At 44.7% G+C, this 11578-nt stretch overlaps 1 protein-coding gene across 1 annotated transcript in view; it reads right to left on the bottom strand.

The window, feature by feature from the left end:
* Positions 1–879, bottom strand: part of Gbe1 (1,4-alpha-glucan branching enzyme 1) — a 245133-nt gene extending 244254 nt beyond the window's left edge. The window contains exon 1 of the mRNA XM_059277170.1: positions 699–879. Coding sequence (XP_059133153.1) covers positions 699–841 — 143 coding nt within the window. The 5' untranslated portion in view covers positions 842–879. The remainder of the gene's footprint in view (positions 1–698) is intronic.
* Positions 880–11578: the final 10699 nt, after the last annotated feature.

Genomic DNA, 11578 nt, shown 5'->3' on the forward strand with positions numbered 1-11578 from the left:
ACTTTAAAACTGAACCTGAGCTGATCGTAATCATTCCATTCCCAGAGAGGGAAGAATGATCGAGAGCAGCTAAAATTAAAGACTCTGGAACTGAGTTCTACAAGTTGGCTATCCATGCCGTCCTCCCTTCTCCTAGATGGTAAAGCAAGGTCAAACACTCGCCACCGTTACCTTATTGCCTTATATACCCTCTTCCATGTTGGTTTAAGAAAGGGGAGGAACTTGATCAACGATTAAGGTGAAAAGAAGATGCATGGACTAACAGGAGCACACACAGGGGAACAGTGTCTGCCTGAAAGGCTGCACCCGCTCGGCTCGGAAGTCAAGCACAAAGTTGGGAATGCACAATCACACGCTGTGCGTCACGTCCACTGCAACCCACAGGACCAGAGAGGGCCTGAACCTGTCCCAGAAGGGGCTGGAGGGCTCCGGCGCCGCCCGCCCGAGCACGTAGCGGATGGCGCGCGGCCGTGGACCGCGCGCGAACCGGGCGGACGTGCAGGAAGCCGCTGACACTCCCAAGCAGAACAAACCGGGAGCGGAGCCGAGCCAGGGCCACGCCCACCCCATGATTGACACGCCAGAGGGGCGGGTCCGTGCGGAAGGGAGTCCCGCGGCGGCGGCGGCGGCGGCCGCGGCGGCGCGCGCCGGAAGGCGGGCCGCGACCCGAGGGGCCGTGGCCGGGGATCCCCGAGTACCTGCGCTGGAAGTCGGTGGCGAAGGGCTTCAGGTACGGGTCGATCTCCAGGAGTCGGGCCAGCTCGGGCACGTCGGCCAAGGCGGCCTCCAGATGCGCTTCCGAGCCCTGGTCCCCCGCCGCGGGAGCCGCCGGCGCCGCCATCTTCGCCGCAGCCCGAGTAGCCGAGGCCCGAGAGGGTCGAGTGGCCCGAGCGGAGGAGGAGTGCGAGCGGCGCGGCGCGGAGCGGCGCGGCGGGGCGGAGCCGGGCGAGCCTAGGCGAGCCGCCGCCACTGGCCCTTTATAGCCGCGGAGCGGGCCGGGGTGAGCCCGGGACACACGTCCCCAGCACGGGCCCCCGCCCACTCACGCGGCCGGCACCTGGAGCCCGGAACGGGGCTGGACTGGACGGCCACCGAGAGGCGGGTCTCCAGCCCCTCTTCCCCTTCCCGTCCCGTCCCGTCCCGTCCTGCCCCGTGGTCTTCACTCCTCAAACACCTTCTGCTCTCGTGGCCGAGTTTTTTCCTAGACCAAAACAAAATAGGAAATTTCCCCGGGAGAACAGTTAAATGTTTTCATGTCCTTTAACAACAACCCCCCCCCCCACTGCCCCACGTTGACTGTGTCGCATGAATTTTATAACTGAGACAGTTTTTGGGCGGTTGCATGAATACTCCCGGTGTCGGAAGCCGCCGCAAGAACAAGAACTTTCATACAGCCAACAACGAGTCAGAAAGGCGTTTGTGTTTCCGCAAGGTTTTCACCAACAAAACTGTCTTTGATGAGATATGACTAGGAGAACATCATTAAACTCTCCTGTTTAATGACAGTGATAAAGCAAGACACCGCTCTTCTGGCCAAGCTCCCAAGTATATAACTTCCTTCTGCCCTTTCAGTTCAGTGGTTCCCTTTGAAGAATACAGAATTGGGGACCTAGTGACATGATGGCCCACTAGGTAGCAGGTTCTTGCCAACAAGGCAGATAACCCACATTATGGAAGGAGAGACTCAACTCTGGCCTGTTGTCTTCTGACCACCCCTGACACATGTACACAGATACACAGGCGTACATACAGTAATTTTAGTAAGAAGAATGGAGAGTTGGACACCAGGAGAAATAGATCCTACTATTCAGGAAGTTCCAAGTTATTTTGCACCTCAAAACTGGACAGGTTGGAATATAACTTTCTCAGTTGAAATCTGGAAACGTAAAATCATATCTGTGAAAAGCCGGGCAGTGGTGGCGCACGCCTTTAATCCCAGCAATCAGGAGGCAGAGGCAGGCGGATCTCTGTGAGTTCAAGGCCAGCCTGGGCTACAGAGTGAGTTCCAGGAAAGGCTCAAAGTTACATAGAGAAACCCTGTCTCGAAAAACTAAAAAAAAAGAAAAGAAAAGAAAAAGGAACAGTATTGGTCATCCTTGGGCTGTCAACATTTAAAGGGGGATTTGTGACATATTTAAGAAACAATTGAAAGATATATAAAGGACCTCAATGTGAGTGGGTAGAGGTCTTGAATAAAGGCATAAAACAGTGAAACATAACACATGGTGGGGGAGGAGGAGTGGTGCTTGAAACCCAGAAAGAAAATACCTAGCAGACACACAAATCTGTAACCTGAACACGGGTTTTTTTCCATTCGTAAATCTAAATTTCCATCACTTCAAACTGAAATTTCCACTTAGCTTGCTATGAGACCTGAACCAACTAGCCTTTCTGTAGCATAAGCATTTACCTATTGGTGTAAAACCATACCACTGATTAGGAGGAGGGAAAGGGAAAGAGGATGAGGAGAGAAATTTAGTCAGGGCTTCACTGAATAAACACTGCCTAAAATGAATTTTTAACACTTTCAAACAGGAAGGTAGCACCCGTACATTCCCATTATGACCTCCCTATTTTCAAACTGGGAAGTTTCTCAAACTGAAGTTGATGTGAATCACCTACATATCTTGGTGAGAATGTGCCTTCTGAATTTGGGGTCCATTTACCAGAATACATTTTTAACAATTTCCAGGGACACTGTTGCTGCAGGTTTGACATCATTTGAACAGCTAAGTTCTGCACTGTCAGTCAAATAATGCCATTTCACTTAGAGTGAAATGTAAACTTGGCTTTCCTTAAAACATTTATGCAGTCTGGATTTATTACCATTATTACCCGATTTTCTTGTACTGTAGTGGCATGGACTTTCCCGGAATTGGCAGAACTCTGTGACCACTGAGGGTACTGTTTTGTCATTTGGGAATTCTCTTCCTTGGGTTCTCTGTGACTACTTTTTTTCCCAGCTATCATTCAGGTTTCTTGCCAAATGCTAGCTCATCTCACAATCCCATAATTCTTTCTGAGTAGACTATTTCAGCCCTTCTCTTCTGTGCAACAGTGAACACAACGTGCGTTCTGCATTAATCTCTAAAAGATAAGCTCCCCGAGAGCAGAAACCTAGTCTACCTCAAGTTCCATATGCCAGCCCCTTGCCCACATAGTGTAGCTAATTGAGAAAGTCCCACCGTCCTACGTGTTACATTGCCTTAGAGCTAGAGCACCAGAATCAATACTGATCAAATGCGCGTCTTTCACTTCTGGTATTCAAGGAATGCTACTCAGTACTGACATTTAGGTTGTACTGCAATAAGAAGCAGCCAGAGAGGAATAGCAGTCCAGGCCAGGAGTTTCTGAAATGGGGAATTGAGCTGCTCAGGTCAGAAAAGTAAGGGGGAAAGGGAAGGAGTGAAAGGAAATGAGTGTGCATGGTGTCCAGGGAAGCAGGAGAGCACCTGCAAATGAGCTAGGGCGGGGTACGTGATTTATCTTGTAGAGCCTGTAATTAGAGGGATTTGAGGAGAAAACTAGGCAGTGATAATATCTAGAGAAGATAATGGCTTGGCCTAAGAGCAAGACAATGATGGGATGAAGATGGAATTTATGATGAATGGCCACAGTGCACAGAAGTAATTTAGAATTTGTTTTAGTGGTACTGTAGTATCCCAGGGTTACTGTAGTATCTCAGGGGTACACAAACTTTAAGGTTTAGATGAACAGGAATCGTTTCACCTTACTCCCCCACCAGAGCCTTGGCCTCTCCTACCACTGGTGTTTGCCCTTACTTGTATTACCAGATGAGTTCCTTCCTATAAAGTAAGCCTCAAGACCTATAGGAAATGTGTTGTTGTTTGTACCCATTTGTCCTGTCCTTATGCCACCAGTGTGCACAGCTTGATACGCTAGTAGCATGGCATGCAAAGTATAAACTAAGAAGAATACTAATGACAGCTTTTCCCAGTACCTGTGCTGTGCCTTCTATAAACAGGCAGGGCCGCTGGGGGTGGAGGTGGGGTGGGGGTGGGGTGAGGGTGGAGGTGGGGGTGGGGCAGCATACCTTCTAGCTTAGCCCAGTTTGATTTTTCCATGTCCTACAACTACGTGTTATCTTCAGCAAAAAGAACTTCCTGTCGACAGGTGGTGGTGCACACTTTTAATCTCAGCACTCAGAAGGCAGAGACAAATGAATCTCTGTGAGTTCCAGGCCAGCCAGGGTTATTATGCAGAGAAACCCTGTGTCCAAAAACCCAACCCCTCCCCCCCCCAGGCGGGGTGGGAAGAGCTTCCTGTCTAGATCCAACATGCAGCCAACAGCAGTGGCAATGACCCTTATGATTTGCCAATCCTGAGATGTCTCTTTAGCCAACAGCTCATTGGGAGGTAGCCAATCTCTGGCACTTTGATTTTATTTAATAACTCCATGGCTGGGAGATTCTTTTCCACCTGGACAAGTTGCCCTCATTTGAGCTCTTCGCCTGCTTTTATTATCTTCCCAGATGCTTCTCCAAGTCTGTAAGACACCCAAAGGCTAGCAATATATAATGAAATGTCACAAAGGTGAACTTTATCTTTGAAGGCCCACTACCATCCATTTCTAGAAATTGCAAATTGGCCCTGGGACTTAACATGTAAGGGAATATTAAAATAAGACATGAGGAATATCAAATACAGCATGAAAAGTTCTCATCACTTGTATCAATTGATTCCTATTGGGGGAGGAAGCTATGTTGGATGCAGGAGCATACAAAAAAAAAAAAAAAAACTCTCCCATATTTAATACTGTAATCTACAATCATGATCCATGAGCTGCCCTGCCTTCTCATCCTAGGGCACTGCCTTAGTGGTACTGTATACCCGCCTACCCCAGAAAGCCAGAAAGGGCAGGTTTTCATTCTGTGGACCTGCCTGGAGAGCTGTGTTCTTACCTGTTAGACCTGCAGTTCAAGCCCGATTCCTAGATCTGACAGAACCATGGCCCTTACCTCTTCATCAGCCACACTTGGCTGCTGAAAAAGCTTCAGGTGTGGGTGAAAAGTCTCTACCTCCAATAAACTTTCTTGCAGGATAAAAATGCACACAGCATATTCTTGGGAAATGTTTGTCCAACATAGGACAAATATATTTTCTTGTGCATTCTTTTGTTATTTACTTTGTCCATGAACTATAGTTCTCACTTTAAAAAATTCCAGGTATATTTTTAGACTCTTGCTAGGTTTTCCCCCTCAGTACTCCAGCTAAATACCAGTCTTGCTATATCTGCCATTGGGTGTCCTGAGTAGATCCTCTGTCTGCTTTCTCCTTCTTTTGTTTCTTTGAGATTATTTTAGCACATTAACAACCTGATTTACTCGCTAGTCTAAATTATTCTTATCTGTCACAACTTCTCCTGCCCCTTAAAGATCATGTTCTGTCATGGCGGGTTCAGCAAAACTACTAAAGCTCCATCTCCGTCCTACAATCCCTACTCAACTAGCTTCTTAACTATGCTGAAAACAAAGTGCTATCAGGCCTTGTGAAGTAGACATCCCATACCACCCGTCGCTTGCCCATTTCTCTGGGCAATCCTTGTCCTTCCTCTGTAACCTTCAGTCCTTGGCATTCATGGGACCTCAGCTGTCAACAACCAAGTGTCTGTAACAGCTTCTATGACCCAGTCAATCGGAATGGCTGACTTTGTACTGCCTTATGTTACACGGTCTGCATGTCAAGGAATGCATTATTCAGATTGTTGTGCTTCCAGGACATTTATACCAACTATGTATTCCCCTGTGTCCCACAGTCTTGTGAGTCACATTGCAAGAAATAATTTCAAGCTTTGCTTAAAAAAAAAAAAAAAAAAAAAAAAAAGTCTTTCCTGGAGGTGAGGAGATGGATCCCCAGCAGATATACAAAAGCCAGGTGCAGTGGCATGTGCCTGTAATCCCAGCACTGGGTGGGTAGAAAGAAGTGAATTCCTGGGCTCATTTTACAACCTGTCTTGTAGAAAAGCAAGAGCTCCATTTTCAGTGAGAGCCCCTGTCTCAAAAAAACTAAAGTGGAAGGGCTAGAGAAATGGCTCAGCAGTTAAAAGCATATGCTGTTCTTACAAAGGCCCTGAGTTCAGTTCCCAACACCCACATCTAGGTGCTCACAACCACCTATAACTCCAGCTGTAGAGGGATTCGACACTGCAGGATGCTGTAGGCATCTGCATTTCCATTTACATCATACCCCAAAACACACATACACATATTTTAAAAGATAAAAATAAATCTTTAAAAACAAGATAAAGTAGGCTGGAGAGATGATCAGGGAGTAAGAGTACTTGCTGCTCTTGGTGAGGCCATGGGTTCAGTTCCCCGGAGCTACGTAGTGACTCACAACCATCCATAAATCTAGTGCCAAGGGATCTGATGCTCTCTTCTGGCATTTGCAGCACCAGGCACACATGTGGTACACATTCATACATGAAGAAAAAATGCCCATACACATAATATAACTTTTTAATAAGATTTTTTTAGGTAGGAAGGCAATTAAGACACAGTGTCAACCTCCATCCTTCACAAGTAAGCACAACCAGACATATGAACATGTTCATACACCACAGACATGCACACATAGAGAAGTCCTAATTCAAGCAGTTCAGATGTACAATATTTCTTGATTGTTACATATTCTTGGCCATTAAGGCGCCCATTTCATGCTGTATTATGAATTTTCCCTTCCACTGTGTTAGAAATTGGACTAGAAGAATAGTTTCTTTGACTTCTACCTGCTTTCTCCTGCCTCCTTATTCTGTTATTCCCATGGGTTGCAAGTTTTTGGATCCCAGGAAAGAATCTTTATATGCCCTTTTCTCATTGTAGTTCCTTCCTTGTGTGGGCAAGATCCTTCTGTGCAGACATGACCCCACAGCAGTGCCCCACACAACTGCTGTCACAGCCTTGCCCGAAAAGTAGTACCTTCAAAAACTGTATATCATCTCTAGGCTCTTGGCCATTTAAGGGAGAGGGCATCCATTCAATTCAGATAGCCGACCCCATGTATGAAACGACAATGCTACCCAACAAGATGTAGAGGAATATGGCCACCTTGGGGTTTCTTCTAAGGATGATTCACTGTCAGACAGCTCTGCTTTGCTTATTGCTGCTCACAGGGAGTGTGCAACTCCCATTACAGCAATGAGATACATCAACACAAAACAACATGGGGCAAGGGAGCCAGGCACGGCCCTCAGCAGCAGCTCAGGCCCAAACAACACCATGACCCTGATGGCAGCAGAGGCCACCCAGATTAGCATGGCCCTGGTGGCGGCACACCAACAGGGCCACAGGTGGTAGCCCAGAATCCAGGCATCCTTGCCGCCTTTGGTGGCAACATGGGTCAAGGATATCAACACAGACCCCAGCTGTGGTAGTATCATGGACCCAGACATGGCCCTTGGCAGCAACCTGGGCCTGGATGTCACCCTGGCTCCAGGTAGCAAACAGACCATCCATATCAGCCTGTTCCTCACCACTTTCTCTTCTTCTTCAGTCCTGCCTCTTTGCACAACACATGAACCATTCCGCTTCTCTTTCCCATTTCTCCACCATATATTTGCTCTTCATAATAGTACCTACCTACTTGGTGCCACAAGGAGCTGGGTGGGCCTGTGCATGCCTTTAGCCAGCCTGGACTATAAGCCAATGTAAAAACTTGAATGAAGCTGAGATCTTATATTCACAGGGTAAATAGAACAAAAGTCAGCAGGACAAAGAAACTTATTTCTGAGGCTATCATAGATTCTTAACCATGGAATTTGGCTAGAGAGGACAGTTAGGAGGTTGTTAGGACTAAATAAGAATTTCAAGAGGATAAGAAAAATTGTTGGTTTAAAAAAAATTTGTGGCCTGACTGCCCAATTTATTATTTCTAATATTTATAACATTAGTTATTCCCTTTGCCTCTGTGCCCCTTGGCTTTTCAAAATGTGTTCCTTATATGAGAATATTTAGTAACTTAACACATGGATAGGATAATTTCTAGCACAGAGTAGATATTATATGAGGGTTAGCTGTTAGGGGGAGTTAGTGAACATAAAAAAGAAATCTACCAATTTCAGCACTATATCCACAAAACATGTCCAAATCTCACTGTATTATTACTTATAGTTCTTCTGGTTAGTAGGCACATGCACATGAAAGAAACAAGATGACAATTTTATTTATTGTTAAGTATTTAATATATAATTTAAATTTTGAAGTGCCTATGATGCTTATGTTTTCTCAAAGTTTTTAGACAGTTTATAGGCTTTCTAGATGATCCATTAAGGTATTCAGAGTATAAAAGAATTTTAAAACTTCAGCATGATTATCCAGTATCCCATGGTATCAACTTTTCAGTGGGATTTATGAGGTGTAATTGTTTATAGCCATATTAAATTCATCAGAGGCAAACTTGCTACACACTCCCTCTGTCATCTGTCAGGCCTCATAGAGAACTCGGAAGGAGGTTACTGCTTAAATACTTAAATTCCATGTGATGAATGTTCACTATGACATGAGTTTTGCCACCTGAAACCAGAGTGAGGCAAACAACTTTCTCCTAAATTGGCATGGAAGAGTTTTTAAACGACAATGATTTTCAAATCCTTTTGCCGCAAGTTGAATGAGAACCAGTGACCTAAAGGTGAACAAATTCTCCAAACAGCAGGGGTTCTTCCTTAGAACTGGGCCAATTTTCCTGATTCTAAAATGGCGATTTTTATGTCACTCAGTTACACTCTTCCTTATGCCTTGATATTACCTGTGGTGGGTGTTTTGTGTCTGAAATCTCCAGTACATCTGGATTTTCCTCTTGAAATTTTTGCAAACATTTTAGGCACAAACTAGTGTGAGAATGGATGGATAGTTGAGCTTATCAGTGCCGAGTTATCCTGAGAGGGGAGTGTGCTGATTGTTCAGCCCCATAGCTGGCAGTGAAGTAGTCATTCAAGACACTGATGCAGCCGGTGCATTCCTGTGTTTGTGGAAGGTCTTAGTATGCCTATGGAAAGGGCACAGGCATAGAAAGCCTGCATACGACAGTCTACTTAAGAGAAGTCTGTGTTTGAACCCAGGTATCATTTCTGTACAGCCAGTGGCCTTCAGAACTATTTTATACTGGCTTTCACGGAAAAGGGGGAAAGTGAAGGACAACATAGAGTATTGTTTAATCATTTAAACGAAAAAAAAATTACTAAACATAATTTTTAAGCACTGCTTACCTAGTAACATTTGGGTGAAACTCTGATCCCTGGGAAATGCATCCGGAAGAAACCTGATGGGTATAAAATGGGCTCAGGTCAACAGAGAGAATTTATCATGTAACAGTTAAGACACAGAGCCCACAGGTGAAAGCTCAATGTAGGGAAGTTGGTACAAGGTATAAAAAAACAAGTCCTGTAACTGCTGACTTCCACTGTGGCTCTTCAAATGACTTTCCTTGTTTGGCTTTTGTTTGTTTTTCCTGTCATAGAACATTGCCTAGTGACAACTTGTGGAGGGAAGGGTTTATTTCATTGTACAGTTGTAGTCCATCGTGAAGGAAAGTTGAAGCAGGGACTCAAGGAAGGAACCGAAAGGCACAAACTGAAGCAGAGACCATGGAGGAATGCTGCTTCCAGGGCTTGTTCTCCAAGGTTTGCTCACTTTGCTTTCTTGTATATCCTAAGGCCAAAGGTTCCAGGATAATGCTTCTCCCTATTGCTTCAATAATTAATCACGAAAATGCCCTGTAGGCAATCTTCTAGAGCAGTTGCTCTCCACCTCCCTAATGCTGCAGCTCTTTAATACAGTTCCTCATGTTGTGCTGACCCCCAACCATAAACTTCACTACTACTTCATAACTGTCATAAACCACTACTTCATAACTGTCATTTTGCTACTGTTAGGAATCTTAGTGTAAATATTTTTAGAGATAGAAGTTTGCCAAAAGGGTCATGACCTACAGGTTGAGAACCACTGTGCTAGATGCATTTTCTCAGCTGAGGTTCCCTCTTCCTAATTATGTCTAGTTTTGTAACAATTTGACAAAAACTAAATGGACATGGATTATTCCCCAAGAGGTCCAAGCATATCCTAATATCCAGAGCCTGTGGAGCTTCCTGCTGTGGATATTGCTCTGTATAAATAAAATGCTGATTGGCCAGTGGCCAGGAAGGAAGTATAGGTGGGGCAAGAAGAGAAGAGAATTCTTCGAACAGGAAGGCCGAGTCAGGAGACGCTGCCAGCTGCCGCCATGAGTACCAACATGTAAGATACTGGTAAGCCACAAGCTATGTGGCAAGGTATAGATTAATAGAAATGGGTTAATTTAAGATAGAAGAACCAGATAACAAGAAGCCTGCCATGGCCATACAGTTTGTAAGCAATATAAGTCTCTGTGTGTTTACTCGGTTGGGTCTGAGCAACTGCAAGACTGGCGGGTGAGAGAGATTTGTCCTGACCATGGGCCAGGCAGGACTCGAGAAAACTCCAGCTACAGCTTCCCTTAATTATTAAAAAGAATGGGAGGGTGTCACCAAGTGGACGATATCTCTGATGCTAATGAGAAGGGGCCTTAGGTGGCCATAGAGAAAAGCACAGAGAAATGCAGCAATGTGACTGAAGCTAGTGATTGCAACTGCAATGATACAGTCACAGGTCAAAAAGCAACTTCTCCCCTGAAGCCTCAAGAAGAAGAAGAAGATCCCTGACAACATTTTCATTTCAAGACTTTGGGCCAGAACTCTGAAAGAGTAGGTTTCTGGTTTTCCAGGCACCTCAGTTATGGCAATTTATTTTGGTAGACTCTAAACTAACACATCTCTTGACGTCAGTTCTTTAAAATGAGTTTCAGACGCTTGTAAGATCATCACGGGGGTGTATCAACCCAAGACAACTCATTCATTTAGGAGAGCCAGAGGTGTCCTGCCTTGGCTATAGCTTATATACTTTATGCAAGAGAACTGTTATATTCTTTGTGTTGTTGCATTGGTTAAGTACTTAACAAACCCAGGGCTTCACTAAGCAAAGAGTCTCTCACTAGGCAATTCTTCAGCAAAGAATTACATTCCATACTCCATCATTTAATGTAAAAAAAAAGAGAGTCCTGAGTCAACTTTAAAAAGCAATGTTTTGACTGGCTACTAGATAAAAACAGAAAGAATTGTAATAAAACTATGTTGGAATTGGTAAATTCATTTTTTTCCTGAGATGTGGCTGGGAACACTTAAGACACTTTGTATGTATATCACAGTTGAACAAATAAGGGAGTAAACTGTAGATGATCAACATCACGTTTCTTCCTTCCTTTCTTTTTTCTTTTTTTTTTTTTTTTTTTTTGGTTTTTGAGATAGGGTTTCTTTGTGTAGATTTGGTGCCTGTCCTGGATCTTGCTCTGTAACCCTCTAAGGTCAAAGTTTTAAAACAGATGCGTATGTGTGTGTTTCTTCATGAATGTATGAGAACATGTATCCAGGTGCCCACAGAGTCTAAAAGATATCCTCAGATTCTCTGATGCCGGAGTTATAGGCAGATGTGAGCTGCGGGACATGGATGCTGGGAAGCTAACTTGAGTCCTCTGCAAGTTATATGTGATC

The sequence above is a fragment of the Peromyscus eremicus genome, chromosome 12, assembly GCF_949786415.1.
Source record: "Peromyscus eremicus chromosome 12, PerEre_H2_v1, whole genome shotgun sequence".
In the NCBI taxonomy this organism is placed as follows: domain Eukaryota; kingdom Metazoa; phylum Chordata; class Mammalia; order Rodentia; family Cricetidae; genus Peromyscus; species Peromyscus eremicus.